The 18,911-nt window shown below is 37.6% G+C and overlaps 1 protein-coding gene across 1 annotated transcript; it reads right to left on the reverse strand.

Annotated features, from left to right (window-relative positions):
- Positions 1-730: 730 nt before the first annotated feature.
- Positions 731-17,998, reverse strand: LOC132499741 (nephrocan-like). Its single transcript, XM_060114296.1, has 3 exons — positions 17,810-17,998; positions 10,485-11,386; positions 731-1,178 (listed from the first exon to the last, which is right to left on the reverse strand). The coding sequence occupies exons 1-3, from the start codon at positions 17,996-17,998 to the stop codon at positions 731-733; spliced, it is 1,539 nt and encodes a 512-aa protein (XP_059970279.1).
- Between the last annotated feature and the right edge of the window lie 913 nt (positions 17,999-18,911).

An 18,911-nucleotide genomic window follows, 5' to 3' on the forward strand; every position in this document is an offset into this window, starting at 1 on the left:
TTATTACTTATAAACAAAAGCCTGTAGTGTAGGTCTATAGGTACCAGCTTCATACACAAAATCATCACTTTTTATTTGATAAAATGAACTACTCTATTTGCAGGAAGTTAGTTAGATAGAGATTTTATTGGGCATTACTATTTGTCTAGGTTTCAGTATAAAATACAAACAAATTACTTTTAACACGGAAGGAATCTTACATCTTCTGACCATTCGTTTCTACTTCCCCCCCCCACCTCAACTTGTCTTAACCCTCACTTCATTCTTAAAAAGAAAGAGGAAAACTTATAAAAAGAATCTTGTATATCTAAATGTATTATATATTTCTGCTTAAGATATTGAACATTAAAAAACTTTTTTTCTGGAGCACAGAGGATTTTTAGGGCAGTGAAACTACTCTGTGTGATATTATAGTGGTAAATACATGTCATTATATATTTGTCCAAACCCAGAGTATGTACAACACCAAGAGTGAACCCTAATGTAAACTATGGACTTTAGGTGATTATGACCTGTCAGTAGAGATCCATCAGCTGTAACAAATGTTCCATTCTGGTGGGACGTGTTGTAATGGGGGAGGCTATGTTTGTGTAGGGGTAGGAGGTATATAGGAAATTTCTGTACCTTCCTCTCAATTCTGCTATGAACCTAAAACTGCTCTAAAAATGAAGTCTATTTTAAAAAAAGAAAGAAACAAAACCTTTTTCTAAACTGTAAACTAAGCTCATCCTTAATCTATCTCATAATCATAATAATCATCATCCACATTGATTCTGATGCTGGAGTGCTCTTCAGGCTTTGGTTTCTTTTTGGTCTCTTTGCTTTTCTCGGTCAGATGCAGGTGATGCTCACATTGCCTCATTATCTTCTTGGAAGACATCCAGCTCTCCCCTTGTCGTTCAGCTGGTGCTGCACATTGTCCTCCCCTCACATCTGTGCCCTTGGCCTTCAGGACCTCCCTGGCTCTCAGGAGACTGCAGGTGCAATTCCACGGATTTCCATCCAGATACAGGTGCCTGAGGCGAGGCAACACCTCCAAGGCTTTGAGGTCTAAGGCAGAGATCTTGTTGTTCCTAAGGTTTAGAACTTGAAGCTGCTTCAGATCCTTGAGCTCCCTCTCAGCAATATCCTGGATGGCATTGCCTTTTAGGTCCAGCCTTGCTAAGGTTGCCGGGAGCCTGCAAAAGCATGGAAACAGGATGTGAGAGGAGGCTGTGACCATCATTCCATAACTGCCTAGGCAACTCAGATTGAGCAACACCCACCTTTTCTGTACCATTCTGTTCCCTCTGAAGCTAGAAAACTAGCTTTATTTTGTAAAGTTAATTAAAAGTGCAAACCTCAGTCGTGTCTATAGGTCTTTAACACTTTCTCATAGGTCTTATTTTCTAGCCCTCTGATTTTTCTGGTTCCTAGCCATAAAACTCTTTAATTTTTTTGTTTCAAATTGGATCATGTAACAAATTGATAAGGAAAATAGTAAGTTTCCAACTTTTTAGTTGGCAGATACCATGAATCAATAATTTATAGGAAAGGTAAAAATATTGAATAAAAATATGAAAAACGTTGTTCTTCATGAATATAAAAGGTAATGAAAAATGATGCAATGTTAGAAGTTAGAGCATCATTTTGAATTTACATTTTAAAATTCATTTCTGATGAGGGTGTAGTGAGGTAAGAACTTAAACTCTGCTAGTGGGAGTATAAACTGGTACCATTTTGGAAACAATTTGGTAACATGTATCGAATTTAAATAACGTCATGCCTTTCAGCGTAGGAGATAATAGAAGTGAATAGAGATTTATTTTAAAATATGTTTGTCATATATTTGATCATATTTATAACAGCAAAAAATGATAAAGGGCTAATGTCCACTAATATGGAAATTAAGAGATAATGGACTATTATGTGATCATAAAAATCATATTTTCAAATAATTTAAAAAATACCAGTTCTATATAAAGCTTTTCTGACTATGGCTTAAAAATCCAGAAGCTATAAAAGATCAATAAATCAACTACATTAAAAATCATAGAAAAAAAATTGTGTATGGCAAAAGACATATGCAGAGTCAAATGAAAAACTGGGGGAAATATCTGCACTTTATATCCCAGACAAAGAGCCAAGCTCCCTAATATGTAAAGGACTCTTACAAGTTGAGAAGAAAAGGTTTTTGTTTTTTTTTTAACCCCACATTTGTTTATTTATTTTATTTTTGGCTGTGGTGGGTCTTCGTTTCTGTGCGAGGGCTCTCCCTAGTTGTGGCAAGCGGGGGCCACTCTTCATCGCGGTGCGCGGGCCTCTCACTGTCGCGGCCTCTCCTGTTGCGGAGCACAGGCTCCAGACGCACAGGCTCAGTAGTTGTGGCTCACGGGCCCAGTCGCTCCGCGGCATGCGGGATCCTCCCAGACCAGGGCCCGAACCCGTGTCCCCTGCATTAGCAGGCAGATTCTCAACCACCGCGCCACCAGGGAAGCCCAAGAAAAGGTTTTAAAATAAGTCTGAAAGTGAGCATAAAGTATGAATGGAAATCCACATAAAAGCAAAGCCTTTAAGTCTTCAGCCATACTCAGAATAGAGAAATGAAGAAAAAAACCACACAGAGATTCCATTTCTCACCTAACAGATTGGTAAAAAATCTTAATCCTTAGCAAAACATTCTGTGGGCAAAGTCATGAAGAAGCAAACAATCTCATACATAGCTTGGTGGGAGCTGAAAATGGCACAGCTCCTGTGGAGAATTTAGCAAAGCCTAACAAAATAATGTGCATTTACCCTTCGACCCAGCAATTTCATTCCTAGGTAAAATCTCTGAAGATGTGATATTTTATATCCACAAACATATCCATATTTTATATCCACAAACATAAAACAGCACATGTGTATTTCTTATGGTATTATTTATAATAGCAAAAGACTGTAAACAACCCAGTACAACAGTAAAGAACTACTATGCAGCCTTGAAAAAGAAAGAGGCTGGTCTCTATGAATTACCCATAAAATGATTTCTAGAAAGTATTGTTAAAGGGGGAAAAAGAAAAAGAAGTGGAATAGTGTATGTAGTATCTTAGTTTTTGTGTAAGAGGGAAATAAGAATACATGTACACATTTTGCTTGTTTTTGAAAAAAAGAAAAAAGATAAACCAGAAGTGAATTAAAATATTTACTTATAGGGAGTGTTTGGTTCCATATGGTTTTAACTTTTGAATCATGTTAACGTTTTACTTAAAACAAATAAAAACAAAACCAAGCCCTAAAATTGAACACAAGCCAAAACAAACAAATCTAATTAACTAATCAAATGTTTATGTTGGTAATGTAACCATATAAAATAAGGAAAAAGTACTCTGAATAGCATTAGTAGAGATAGCTAAGCCTTAGACTCTAAAGACAAAAGGATCTGCAAAGAAATTTCTCGCAGTATATTTCTTAGTAATACAATTTCGAAACTTTTTAATGAATACTGTAAGATAAAGAAAATAAATAAATATATCAATCTTATTAGGAGCCAAGATTTTCATTGTAAGAGAAAAAGATACAAATATAAAATAAGAGAAGAAAAAGCTCTCTCTAATGTTAATATGAATTGGAAATACCAATGTGAATTTATGATTTTAAAAAAAATATATCTTCTACCTCTGTATACTGAAAGAACCTAAAAGCAATATTACACACTGGTAGCAATGTGATCCCAATAGCATAAGCTCACTGAACACACAGATCCTAGTTTCAGAATTCCAGTCTCTACTTAAAAGAAGCAAGGCTTCAATAAACAACAAGTTCCTACTGTTTAGCACAGGGAACTATAATCAATATCCTGTGATAAACTATAATGGAAAAAATATGGAAAGGAATATATATATGTATAACTGAATCACTTTGCAGGACAGCAGAAATTAACACAACATTATAAATCAACTATACTTTGATAAAATTAAAAAAAAAAAGAAGCAAGACTTCTTGGAAAAATGGCTAATTGCATGTCTGGGGCAAGGTAAGCTGGAATGTCTGAAATGGAATGCAATGAAGTGTTCAAAGATTAGTGGAACACCTATTATGATGGTTGCTATCAAAAATCCAGAAAATAACAAGTGTTAACAAGAATGTGGAGAAATTGGAAGCTTTGTGCCCTGTTGATGGGAGTGTAAAATGGTACAGTCAATATGGAACACAATATGGGTGGTGCCCCCCAAAATTAAAACTATACTTGCATATGATCCAGCAATTGCACTTCTGCGTATATACCCAAAAGAATTGAAAGCAAGGTCTCAAAGAGACATTTATACACCCATGTTATACTACCATATTGAATTCACAATAGTTAAAATGTGGAAGCAATCCAAGTGTCCACTGATGGATAAATGAATAAGCAAAATACAAAATACAAGTACATACAATGGAATATTATTCAGCCTTGAAAGGAAGGAAATTCTGACGCATGCTACAGCATGAATAAGGATATTATGCTAAATGAAAAAAGCCTGTCACAAAAAGGTAACTACTGTATGATTCCTTATTACATAAGATATGATTACTTATTACATAAGATATCTAGAGTAGTCAGATTCATAGAAACAGGAAGTAGAATGGTGGTTGTCAGGGGGTGAGGGGAGGAGAGAAATGAGGAGTTGTTTAATGGGTGCAGAGTTTCGGTTTTGCAAGATGAAAAAGTTCTGGAGACTGGTTGTACAACAATGTGAAGATACTTAACAATATTGAATTGTACACGTAAAAATTAATAATTGTACACATAAATTTTATGTTATGTGTATTTTACCACAATTTTTTAAAAAGAGAGGTAATGGGGCTTCCCTGGTGGCGCAGTGGTTGAGAATCCGCCTGCCGATGCAGGGGACATGGGTTCGTGCCCCGGTCTGGGAAGATCCCACATGCCGCGGAGCAGCTGGGCCCGTGAGCCATGGCCGCTGAGCCTGCGCGTCCGGAGCCTGTGCTCCGCAATGGGAGAGGCCACAACAGTGAGAGGCCCACGTACCACAAAAAAAAAAAAAAAAAGAGAGGTAATGGAATCATGTCTCAAGAACATAAGAACCAGCTTGGAGGGGCTCCCACTAGCCAAATTTGGGGAAATTTGAGCATCAAAAGAGACTAGCAACTATAAATGATCATAGCACACTGAATGAATTAAGATCCCTGGGTCCATAATGATAGGTGGAAAAAATAGAAAAGGGAAAATGGAGAGAAAAACCACACTATAGTGTTAAATGGAAAAAATAGAAAAAAAGTTGACTGATCTCAAATACATAAAAACAAATTATCGCTAGGCATAGGTTCTGGTTGAACAGTTATGGGTGACTTTTTTATTTTTCAGCACACTAAGTTTTCAACTTGAACAGTTATTTCTTTATAATCAGGAAAAAAATTTTTAACTGTGGATACCAATTTGAAAAATGTCATGCTAACACCTGTTGATAAAAAATAAATAATAATCACAATTGTGAACTGAAAATCTTTCTGCTAGTCAACAACTTTATATTAAGTGCTATTCTCTTTGTGAAGTACAAGAAGTGAGAAAGCTTTATAGGAAAAAAAGTCCCTTGAAATACCATCTGAATGCTATCTTCATACAGTGTGAACATATTAGATGTACATTTCATTCTTTTTAGTATTTAGTGAATTTTTTTGTGGTGGTCCCCGTCACATGATTGCTATGTCAAAGAGAAAAAAGCAAATGAATTTAAACATATTTTATGACAATATTACCTTTTGTTTGTTATAGTATTATTCTTATATGAATTTCATTCTGAAACGTTAATCTTTTTTTTTTTTTTTTTTTTTTTTTGCGGTACTCGGGCCTCTCACTGTTGTGGCCTCTCCCGTTGCGGAACACAGGCTCCAGACACGCAGGCTCAGCGGCCATGGCTCACGGGCCCAGCCGGTCCGTGGCATGTGGGATCTTCCTGGACCGGGGCACGAACCCACGTCCCCTGCATCGGCAGGCGCACTCTCAACCACTGCGCCACCAGGGAAACCCCTGAAACGTTCATCTTTTAGGTTATTGGCACTTAACCTAAATTTTGCCCTTGTTTTTTTTCTTTGATACTTACATTTTATATTTATATATATTTATGTTCATGTATTTTATATTTGTATTCCTCTCCTAAACCATATAATACATATACATACATAAGTACTTGTGCTTTTGAGTATTTTAAAGTCTTACTTGTTTCAAATGCTTTCTTTTTCATTGAAATTAAATTTACCTAACAAAGCAGATTAATTTACCAGAGAAAATCACTTCACACATTTCAACAGTTTGATAAAAGCTTCTGCAAAGACATTTCTCTCAGTCGGTTTACTGTGAATACCACTAACAATTTTCAAATTGGTATCCACAGTTTAAATTGAATTTGAAGTTAATCCCTAAGACAATGTAATTTTGTGCACACACCAGCTTATACAAGGTACATCTCTTAAAGTTATACAGAAAACCTCTTATGCATATCTTTTTTTTTTTTCAAGGAAAAATGGCCTGTTAATAGGTGGTGAGGCAGTAAGCGGGACTCTGTAACTATTGAGAGTACAGGGAGTACAGCTGATGAAAGATACGGCGGAGTAAACCAAAGAGTCAAGTCTACTTATTAAGACTCGAGTTCTAACTTTGGCTATTCTATTCACCAGCATGTGACTTTAGGTAAGTTATTTAGCTCTTTAAAGCTTCTGATTTTCCACTATATAGATGAAAGTGCTCAGTACACAGAAGTTACATAAAAATGTTAGTAATGAAAATGAGCAAGCCAAGCTTTCTTTTAAACAAATACAGTTATTCAGTTCTGGGCTGGGCAGCCAAAAACTGTACCTGGTCTTAGGAGTACCTTTTTTTTTCTTTCATGTTTCTATGGATAACCAAAATGGCACTGTAAGAGAAATCAGTAATTTCCTCCTTCTGTGACCTTTGGGTAGTCATTTATTGCTTTCATATAATTTATCTTTATAAGTCTGATTTATACAAAAAGGTAGCCCTGATTTTTTTTTTTTTTTTTTTTTTTTTTTTGCTTTACACGGGCCTCACACTGTTGTGGTCTCTCCCATTGTGGAGCACAGGCTCCGGACGCGCAGGCTCAGCGGCCATGGCTCACGGGCCCAGCCGCTCCGCAGCATGTGGGATCCTCCCGGACCGGGGCACGAACCCATGTCCCCTGCATCGGCAGGCGGACTCTCAACAACTGCGCCACCAGGGAAGCCCTAGCCCTGATTTTAAGACAAACATGTGTCTAGAAATGCTATTTCTTCTTTCAGCAGTGTCGCTTTTTATAGTAAGAAAGGGGCACACCCCCATTTTGTCTGTAGATGGCACTTGAGTAAGAGAAAATGCTGACTGGCTTCATCAGGTTGTAGAAAGCTATTCTGGATTTCAATTATCCAGATTGTGAATAAAGAAGGGGTGATGTAACTTATATTTGTTCCCCGAGCTGCAGCTTGGTGAAATGAGAAGCAGCAAGAAGCAAGACCCAGGTCTTGGGTAGACTAAATTCCAAGTAGTGGAGTGTATTGTTGATAGCAGAGTAAACCTCAGAGGGCGAGGGTGCAGTGCCTAAAATTCCCAGGTCCTGGGGTTAGACTACTGTGTTTAACCCTGACTCCAAAATTTATTGACCATGTGATTTCCAGCAAGTTTCTTGATACCTCTTAACCTTAATTTCTAATCTGTAAAATAATAGGTAAAACAGTGTACCTACCTTCACAGGATTGTTGTAAGGGAGTAACAGGGAATAACATGTATATTCATTCACTGCTGAACTTAGTAAGCACTTAATAAATGGTAGGTATTGTTTCTATCTCAGTTAGCATATTTAGGCAAATGGGCTATATATATATATATATATATATTTTTTTTTTTTTTTTTTTTTTTTTTTTTTTTTGCCGTATGTGGGCCTCATAACAGGCCAGGTTCTTTGACAAAGCAGACAGTTGTGTTGTTTCATTTAAGCCTCATAGGAAAAGACCCCTGGTATCTTGTTTCTTGCCCCATTGTCCTTTCCCAGTAGTTCTCAAACCTGGCTACGCATTAAATTCATCTGGGGAGCTTTTAAAAAATACCGATGCCTGGGCCACAACCCTAGGGTGTCTGATTTAATTGGTTTGAAATGAGGTCTAGGCATGGGTAGGCTTTTTAAAAGTTCTCCAGATAATCCATCGTAAAGTCAGACTTGAAAATTAGGGTTAACTCAGGCTTGCAATTCCATTATACACTCTGTTGGGTAGAAACTTTGTGCTTTCTGTAGTCACTTATTAAAACACAAATACCCTGGCAGGAGTAAATAATTAAGCTATTTTTCACTCATTAAACTTAGCAGGATTACTTCACCAAATGCTTTCTAAAGGTCACCCGAATAGAAAAGCCCACCGAGTTCACAGTTTTGTCCTTGGCTGTCATAGCCTGCTGAGAATCCTTCTGTGATACAGTCACTCCCTAACCTGTTTGATGAGTTTTGTTTGTTTTGTTTTTATTTGTTTGTTTGTTTTGTTTTTTTGCAGTACGTGGGCCTCTCACTGTTGTGGTCTCTCCCGTTGCGGAGCACAGGCTCCGGACGCGCAGGCTCAGCGGCCATGGCTCACGGGCCCAGCCGCTCCGCGGCATCTGGGATCTTTCCGGACCGGGGCATGAACCCGTGTCCCCAGCATCGGCAGGCGGAGTCTCAACCACTGCACCACCAGGGAAGCCCCATGAGTTTTTTTTTATACACGATTTTTTGTTTGGAGGAGGAGCATGTAGTAATAGAAAATAAGGCTTGAACATAGTAGAGAAATTATTTAAATAACAACAAGAATTAGAGTCCTGAAATACTGCCTGCATGTTCTTGCCTTCAAGGCTGTTCTGTCTAGAACACTTTTTCCCCCAGACAGCTTCACAGCTAAATCCCTCACCTCCTTCCAGTCTTTGCTCAGAGCTTACCTTTTCAGGAGGGTTACCATGCTTACCTTATTGAAAATTGCAACCAGCCACCCTCGTTCACTGTAGTCCTGAACCTGGTAATCCTGCCCCTTTTTGTTGTTAATTATAACACCTAACACTATCTAAATATTATATACTTTACTTACATATTATGTTGTCACTCTTTCCCTGCTAGAATTTAAGCTGTACAGAACAAGAAGTTTTACCTCTTTCGTTACACTGATGTATCCCAAGTGCCTGGTAAAGTACCTGGCACATGGTGAATGCTCAAAACATACTTGTTGAATTAAATTAATTGTATGCACATGCTTAGGCATTAAGAGAAATTGATTACTTTCAAATCATCCTCAATATATAATTTAAAATACTGATTTCAGTTCGAAAAATCACCTTTTGATGTTTTGCATTGGGTACAGTGCAAAAAAAATGAACATCTGTCCATATCAGATAATTTTTTCCTTTCTCAATGATAAGAAAAATTATCATAATGAACACTGATAATAAGTAAATCAAGCACCACAGGATTCTACAGAAGCCAGAAGCTGGTACATTAATTATGAGAAATTTGATGATAATAATAGGGCAGGAAGCCTTTTTTTCTATAGTGCTGAAAGGAAAAAAATCCACTGATAGACACATTTAATAAGCAACGTAATATCTTTTTTAGGAGAATAATAGGACTTATTCTACTGTTTTTTAATTCTACTTTAAAATGTGGAACATGTGATAAAGTTTAAATAAATAGGATCAATTAATGTAAGCATGTACATTAGTTATAGATTATGACTGGTTAGGGGGAACAGGTACAGTGGGTTGGGTATAGAAGGAGGGATATTTGGAAGAGAAATTAAGTGTCAGAGTATGAGGGTGTGTGTGTTTGTGTGAGAGAGAAAGAGAACAGAAGAAACAACCAAAAACAGAAAGTAAAATGGACACAAATTGTCTCACACACTCACAGACAGACACCCAGAGAAATAAGCAGCATCCCTTAAGCCCTTTAAAAATCACAGCACTGAGAAGAACATGAGGTTCCCAATACATAATTCAAAATAAATAAAATGTTAGATTACAGAGTTTTGATTTTTTCCCCATAAATACTACTTCAATGCTTTTTTAAAACATAAATGTCTTACTACATTCCCCCCCACCCCGCCCCACCTCATTTTTTCCTGGTGTCCTGCTTTGCTAGTGGTTAAGCACATGCCTAGTCAGCCTGTTGCTAGATCCAGGCCATATACTTAGAAACCAGAACACAGTTTTACAAGTAACATCCCCCTATGATGTTTGTTACCATACGTCCCCAAAGTGACATTGCATATTTTCAAATACAGATGTCCCCTGTTGGTGTCTTGTCCTACAGGCAAGATAAGTTAAGTTAGTGCAGGGGTCAGCTTGAGGGCTGGAGATTCCAAACCCCTGTTTAAATCTTCCACCCCTGAACCCTTGGATAGCCTTGATCAGATACTTTATGTTTGCTTGGATGACTTTTCTTGCTTGTATAATGTACTTAGTTGTCCCAGTTTTTGGAAAACTTTTTTAGTAGTTACTGTAAATGAAAACGCTTACTTACCGTAGAGGTATAGACAAGAGCAGGTTCTGCTCCAGGGCCAGGTTGGAGAGCTGGGAACACCTTTGCAGGGCTCCAGCTTCAAACAAGCTGACAATGTTGTTGTCCAGAAACAAATGTTTCAAATCTCGGACGTCCTGGAAGTCTTGTGCTGTAACTTTCTGAATCAGATTGTTGCTGATATCAAGCTTTTGTAGCCTTGCTGGTAGTCTGAGGGGCAACGTTTGAAGTTGGTTTTGGGACAGCTCAAGGGTAGTTAAATTGGCAAGGAGCTGTGCCCCATCGATGGAAGAGAGTGAGTTTTCTGACAGGTAAAGATGCGAAAGATTCTCCAAATGTTTCATATCTCGAAACCTTACCACTTTGAGCCGGTTTCTCTCCATTTTTAGTGAGAGCAAGGATTTGGGCAGGTTAATAGGAATTTTAGTCAGAAAGTTACTACTGAAACTGAGAAACTGCAAAGACTGAAGAGAAGTGAAGAAGCTAGCTGGTATGAGATGTAGCTTATTATTCTCCATGCTCAGATGTTTCAGATGGGGAAGTGCCAGTGGTCCATTCACAGACTCGATATTGTTGCTGTCCAACACCAAGCTTTGCAAACTGACAAGAGAGGAGAGCATGCTGGGAGGGAGAGAAGAGATCAGATTGTTTTTCAGTTCAAGGATTTTTAATTTCTTCAGTCCTTCAAAATCAGATCCGTGAAGGGCATATATTGAATTATCATTTAGTTTTAACACTTCAAGACTGGCTGGGAGAGCACTGGGGACCTGTCTTAACTTATTTTTCCAGAGTTCCAAGGTCTTCAAAGTACTCAGAGTCTTGAAAGTGTCATTTTCTACCGACTCTGTTCCACTGGCCAGCAGAATAAAATCTTCTAGAGCTGACATTTGGGTGAAGTTAGACAGCTACAAAAAATGCAGGGATGGGGAATGGGGGAGAAAAGCAGTAAATTAGGATTATTGTAAGAAAAAAAAAGCCATATACATAATCATTCAATACTAATGATACTTCAGATTTCCCTTCAGGATCTATATAAATATCTCTTGGAAGAGGATAGAAACTCAGATTCTGACCATTTTTATTCACTTGTTAACAGTATAAGATGTCTAAAATGTTTTAAGCACTTTCACACACTATTGGTAGCCATAAAGTTGGCCAACTTTTGCTGCGTATTCTTTGACCCAGCAAATTTACTTCTAGGTAGAAGTACTTACAAATTGCACAATGATTTATGCAATAGGGTGTTCTTGGTTGCATCATCTTGTAATAGCCAAAAAAGAAACAATCTGGAAATATTTCACCAAACTATTAACTAGAGCTTCTAACTCTAGGGGATAAAATTATAAGGAATTTTCATTATCTATCTACATTTTGCAATGTTTAGATTTTTTAAAATTATAAATTACCTTTTTAACGATTTAAGCATTAAAAGTAAAAAAAAATTAATGTCCTAGATACTGCTATCAGTAGAATGGGCCTATCAGAAAAACATTTTCAACTTTATAATAGTTTCGAAAACTAGCCTCATTGTTCCTACCAGCCAATTTATGCTTCACTGATGAAACAGGTTCATGAAGAAACAAACAGGATACACGTGTCTCCATCTCTGTAGAGCAAGGAGTCCATTCATGCATATATCCCAGACCTAATGCTATTCCTCTCCTAGATTTTAGAAATTACCAAATCTGCTGTACTTTCTCCATGGTTTGCAAGTTCAAGCATCCCTATCTCTCCACATATCCTCCAAACTCCTCCTAGGTGGACATCCACCTCTTTTCTAGGATGATGTAATTTGGTATTTGGTTCTCAGAATAAAATCATGTTTAGGCAAAAAGAGGAATTGTTCCAGATTTTCCTGAGCTTGATAAATCTTCACAAAACTTTCAACCTGCTTTAGAATTCAATTAAGCTGGAATTTTCAGTGCACACTTTTATGTCTTACTATCTACAGTTTCTAAATGTTTGATTTAATTGTGAAGTTGAGCTCTTTTGTAACATCAATACATGATTAATACCTTAAAAGTGGGTTAATTTTGCATCACATATTTGTTACAGGTATTTATATTCTGGGAAGACACGTGATGTAAATTATGGTATATTTTAAAGTACCTCCTATATATGATATTCTAGTTGAAGAATCTCATGTTAAAAACTCCATAAACAGATGTTTTTAATTATAATAGTTTTGATAGCTGCCTTGGCTTATATATTGCTACTAACATTTGATATTTTCTTAATGATTAATCAGATGTATTAATTAGTCTTAATCCCAAGATCAATAGCTTTTTTTTTTTTTGCATTTGTTGAGCATCTACAAGTTCCAAGTACTTTTTTTATGTGTTATCATTAATTCTCCTAATAACCCTGAAAGTTTGGTATCGTCAAACTTGAAAGAGTTGAGAATTTCAACAAAGTCCATTGGACTCCAAAGCCCTTTCTTCCTCAACTCCTCATTTTCTAATACATTTTCCATTGCCTGTGGTCTATCATTAATGTTTTTCAAAAAAGACTCAAGATCTGGACACAGATCATAGAGTTTTAGAAAAGCAGAAATTTTAGAGATTATCTAGTCCAAATCTTCCATACAAGGAATGAGGCCAAAAAAAAAAAAAAAAAAATTAAATGACCTGTCCAAGATTCAGTGTTGTTTAATCTATTCTTCATTCTGAAGTACCTTTTTCTAGGCTTTCTTTCATGTAAAGTCATATTTGACTCTACACATAGCTCTTCACCTTTGGCACTGTTGATCTCCCCCAAAAAAGACCTTGGTGTTGCACATGCTTCTACTTCTGTCTGAGTGACCACAGACCCTAAAAGATTGCTGACTATGTAGCAAGTCTCAGAGAAGACATGGATCTGAATGGGCAGTTTCTATGGGGACTAGACAAAGAGTGGTGTCAGAGCTTCAGTTGGTCTTCATTTCTATTTGTAAAGTATATAGACTGGCTAATAGTAAATGTAGGTCATTTTCTTAACTGAATCCAGTGAATAGTTGTTTCCTATTATTAAGCATAGAGAACCTTTGCTCTTTATCAGGTCAATGCAGATTACTTTTGATTATTATTAGTTAAAATGGCCACCATTTTCTAAGTATTTACTATGCTTATCTTTACAAAGATCTATGTGTAAGCATGATTATTCCCTTTTCAGTGAGGTAAACTCAAGAAGGCAAAACAAAATGTCCAAGTATGTCTTGCTAGTAAGTGGAAAAGTTGGGCTTCCAACCCAGGTTTACCTTACCCCAACACATATATTTTTAACCTTAGTGTTTATAACATGCATTTAGCTGAAGAGTATAGAGTTCTGGTGCCACAAACAGTGAGGAAGACACCCGATGATTTTCAACTTATCAGTTGAGTTTGCAGAGCTGACAAAGGGAAAAAAATTCTGCCAGACCTGTTTTTCCATTTCCATAGCCTAAGCAGGGTTTTACTCAAGAGATGTAGAAAGAGATGCTTTTGCCCTGCAGCTAACCCTGGGGCTGCTGGCAGTTTTTCAACATTGCTTAAAAAGCAAGGCAAGTGTGGCTTGGTGTTAACAATTAGGCTTAGGAAGCTCAGCTAAGTAAAATTCCTGCCATCACAGTTGTACAGTTTAGTGAGCCTAATACTTATGTAGATAAAAGTTACTATATAATAAGAAAAGTTTAAAAAGGAAAAAAAAAAGCAAACCAAGTAAAATGAAATAGAGTAGAGGGGCAACTTCTGCTGGTTTCCCCATGAAAAGGCTTTGTTTCAGGTTTTAATGCTGGGCAGGCCCTACTTCAAGCATTAGAAGGTTACCTGCCTTTCTTAGTCACCTTATAGGTCCAATGCACACAGGAAACTCACACACCCTCACAGTGACTGCCTCAGACATGTGTGAACCAAGCCAGCAAGGAGTTTGTAAACTATGTTGGAATTTTTTTCCTGATGATCAAAGCAACACTTGTTCTCTGTAAACAATTTAAAAATCTGGAAAGTATGGAGAGAATATAAAAAGAATCTGTAATCCTCCCCCACTTGTTGATAAACTATATATTTCTTACCCAAGAGGAATTTGAAGTAGCTTCTTTTCTCCACAAAAGATGTAAAGTGCAATTATTTTAATTGACTGCCACCATAAAGACATTTCTATTTGTCCTCTAAACATTAGAGCTAAAACTATAAAACTCTTAGAAGAAAATATAGGCATACATTTTCATGACCTTGGGTTTGGTAAAAGCTGTCTTGGATATGACACCAGGTGTAATCCTCTCCAGCAGCACCCAGCTGTCCAGATATAGGAGAAACAAAGGAAAATGATCACCCTAAGACTGAGGCTTTGCTGAATAGGTGTTGAGATAATTAATTGTGGGATGCAAAGAGGGAAGGGGTAGGGAAAGAAGATAGATAAGAAATGAACTGATTATCTGAGAGAAAGTGGGTAGATCTAGGATTAGAAGTCTCCATGAAGTGGAAAGATAAGTGCAGAGTATGGCAGCTGAAGGGAAAGGACATGATGACCAGAGAGTGGGTATGGGAATTCAAGATTTTTGAGTGCAGAAGTTTCAGATATAATGAGGATTATGATATAAGCAAGAGAGTAGACAACTGTGGTGAAGTGGAAATGTAGATAGATACTTTTTTATGAGTTCAAGGAATGGGACTAGGATATTGGGCACTGAAGGCACACCAAAAGATGCAGGACTTAGGATGGAGAGGAAGAGTAGGAGCCAGTATGGAAGGGACCGGGGGCACAGTATAAGACACACAGAGGAACAGAGTGTTACAGTCTGATGGCATACACCTCAAAGAAGTGGGGATTTTTACAGATAAATGGAAAATAAAGTCCCTCTTGAGGGTAGGAACTATGAATTTTTATTTTTTTTTCCAGCTGTGCTGCATGGCTTGCAGGATCTTAATTCCCTGACCAGAGATTGAACCTGGGCCATGGCAGTGAAAGCCCAGAATCCTAACCACTAGGCCACCAGGGAACTCCTAGAACTGAATTTTTCATCTTTTATCCCCAGTCTCAAACACAGCATTCACAGACCCAAAGACAGTTGAATTATATGAACAAGTAACTGAAACATTTAAAATTGTGGTGTATATACACATATATGTGTGTGTGTATATATATATATATATATATATATGTTGTGCATATATGCATATATGTGATGTATGTGTATATATGTGCACATATAAGTGTGTGTGTATATATATATATATAATTTCTATTGCTATTAATCTGAAGATCCATTTTAAGACTTTTTACTTTAAATATAGGCACCCAATTCTGTAGTTCAAACCAAATAAACAGAATATACATTGCATTCACCAAATGCAAGTAAACTATGATCATTTAAAGCCTAAGGATTTTTTTTTTTATTAGTTTCTGCTTTATAACAAAGTGAATCAGTCATACATATACATCTGTTCCCACATCCCTTCCCTCATGCATCTCCCTCCCTCCCATCCTCCCCATCCCACCTCTCCAGGCAGTCACAAAGCACCGAGCTGATCTCCCTGTGCTCTGCAAGCCTAAGGATTTTTAAAAGAGAAAAGAGAAGGATTATTGGTCAGAGCTTTCTACTTCCTTCACAAACAATCCTCTCTTTCACCAACCTTTCTGCTGTGAACTGTGCTTCCTAGAGATAATTAACTGGGTTAAAATCAGGGAAGTGGCAGTATTGCTGTTCAGTGAACTTAAACCAATGACAAATGAACTCATCGAATAAGTGAATTTGATGAGAGGCATAATTTCATCTTATTGGCTGCAAAGCAGCAGTGTGGGATCATTACCAGGCTTAGTTGATACTCCAGCTCTCGGTATCTCAAGTCCTCAGGACAAATATTTAAGCATCTTGCCCTTTAACCAGGTGTCTTGCTTGAATGCTGAGAACTGACAGGGTCAGACCTGCTCTCTGGCATTAGGCACTACTGGATTGGAAGAGGAAGGTAAACAGATGATGACCAGGCAATTGTACTTATTGAGCCTCGAAATAAATACCATGCCACATACTTTAAACTCCCTGTGTTTATGTGCACCTACATTAAAATTTCTTAACCAAATAAAAAGGGAGGGGGGAGTGTCTCTGTTTGAAGGAAAAGTACATTCACCAGCTGACTCTCCGCACCTGGATCACAGATAGGCATTTCCTTATCTTAAGATTTGGGTCAATGAGGGAGAAGCAGTGACCAGTAAAGGCAAACTCAGAGTCATAGAATTTTCCATCTAGAAAGTTCCCGGGATCCCCAATCTAATCCAGCCTTCTCACGTCATAAAGGTAACAAATGAGGTCTGCAGATTTTTTTAACTGCTTGTCTAAGGTAGTTCTATCTCTAGTTAATGAGAAAACTAGAATGAGAACTCTAGTCTCTTGATGCCTTTCAAAATACCAAAGGTCAAAAACAAAAGTTTCGGGCTTCCCTGGTGGCGCAGTGGTTAAGAATCCGCCTGCCAATGCAGGGGATACGGGTTTGAACCCTGGTCCTGGAGGATCCCACATGCCATGGAGCAACTAAGCCCGTGCACCACAGCTACTGAATCCCGCGTGCCTAGAGCCTGTGCTTGGCAACAAAAGAAGCCAACGCACTGAGAAGCCCACGCACCGCAACAAAGAGCGACCCCTGCTTGCTGCAACTAGAGGAAGCCTGCGCGCAGCAACGAAGACCCAACGCAGCCAAAAATAAATAAATAAATTTTTTAAAAAAGTTTCTTTGTGTTATACAAGTCAGACAAATCTATAGCACTCTTTTCGGTGCCCTCTGAATAGGTAAGCATGAAAATAGACATCATAATTAAAAGCATGTAGAATGAGAATTGCAGTAATGTGGCAAAACAAAAACACGTATTTCTTCTGTATAGGTTTCCACAAAGACACTGATGCCTGGCTGGTTTGTAGAGTTTGTATGAATAATTCTCATATGCTGCATTCACCTTGATAGTCTTATAATGTTCTAAGTATCATCTGCCTTCTATGGCACATACAAAACTACTTTTCCCCTAAAAGGACTTCTTTTCAATATGGGGAGACAAAGGGGCCATATGATCTCAAACTCTTTTTGTTAAGAAAGAGTCATTTCTTTACTTTTACTCTGCAACAACATAATTAGAATTTTCAAAAATAAAAAAATAATTATAGACTCCGATTTTTGGGGGGCTAGTTTCCTAAAAAGCAATATCCAGAAGCATATACCCATCTCAGTATACAGAGCAAACAGGTAGCTAGTGCAACTACCTGACTTCATAACCATCACTTTAGGTTTTGATTATTTAAATCAAGTTTAACAAACCCACACTTGCCCCTCACCCTATCTCACAAAATAAAATTGCAGTAACTTGAGTGTAGAATGAGTAATTACCTGAAGGTGCTGAATTTTGCTATGACTGACGTAGAGCTTCTTGGTGGTGGAAGGAATACCTGACGGCACCTCCGTTAGCCTGTAGCATTGCACCGACTGCTCTGAATCACAGCTGCATCTTCCAGGACAGTTAGGATCGAAACCATAGCTAAGAGAGAGCAAAACAAAGAAAGCATAAAGCAGACACATCTTCCAAAACAGGGCCTTTCAGGTCGCAGGCGAGTGTTTAGGTGATGTCTCACTCTTTATACTGTGAAATCTGATTATAGAATCTTATGAATGTGTACTCTGTCAATGTAAGAAGACAGGAAAGAAAAAATTCTCAATTTGCCTGGGTTAAAATGTTAGCGACCATTACAAAGAGGAAAGCGCTTAAACATTGATAAGCTGCCTTAATATTTGTAGGTGAGCAAAACCCTATGTTATTTATGGCTTGGAAGGCTAATCTGCAAACACCTCTATTATCTGTAGTTTCCTTGTTTTGTTAAATGTGACACTAAGGAATTAGTGGGAAAAGACAAAGGGCTGTTTTATAGTGGGCTATAAAACCTTTGAATTTTCTGTGACCCTATATTAAAACCATTTTTGTGGAACTGCAACGGGCAGGTGTTTTCTTCTCACATTAACTAGTATGGGAAAATAGGCAGGTTTTCTATTTATTATTGTTGTTTCAGTAACATTTTATTGCTAGTAAAACAATGGGGGTACAATGGAGAGATATTTAGAGCCACAGATAACTTGTTCAATTCATCTGTCACTTGATCACTCAAATATCATATGTAGAAAATATTTTGTCATTCAAAAACATTGTTGACTCAAATGAGAATAAAACATAAAACTAGGTCTATTATCTTTATTTATTTGTAATAATGGAAGAAAAGGATTCTAGTTTCTTCAGAGGAACTTGGCTGTGAGTTCCTACCAGCGAGGGAAGGTTTCCCTTGTCCTGGGTGCCCCTTTGTTGTGGCTTTTTGTCTTGCTGTGATCATCCCTGCTGAAGGAATTTAAAAGCATTTTAAGCAAAAGATTATATAGAGAAGCTCTTTCCCCGTAAATGGAAGACCTAAATTTCCCCATGCTGGTTGGCCTCAGCAGATTGCTC

The sequence above is a fragment of the Mesoplodon densirostris genome, chromosome 12, assembly GCF_025265405.1.
Source record: "Mesoplodon densirostris isolate mMesDen1 chromosome 12, mMesDen1 primary haplotype, whole genome shotgun sequence".
In the NCBI taxonomy this organism is placed as follows: domain Eukaryota; kingdom Metazoa; phylum Chordata; class Mammalia; order Artiodactyla; family Ziphiidae; genus Mesoplodon; species Mesoplodon densirostris.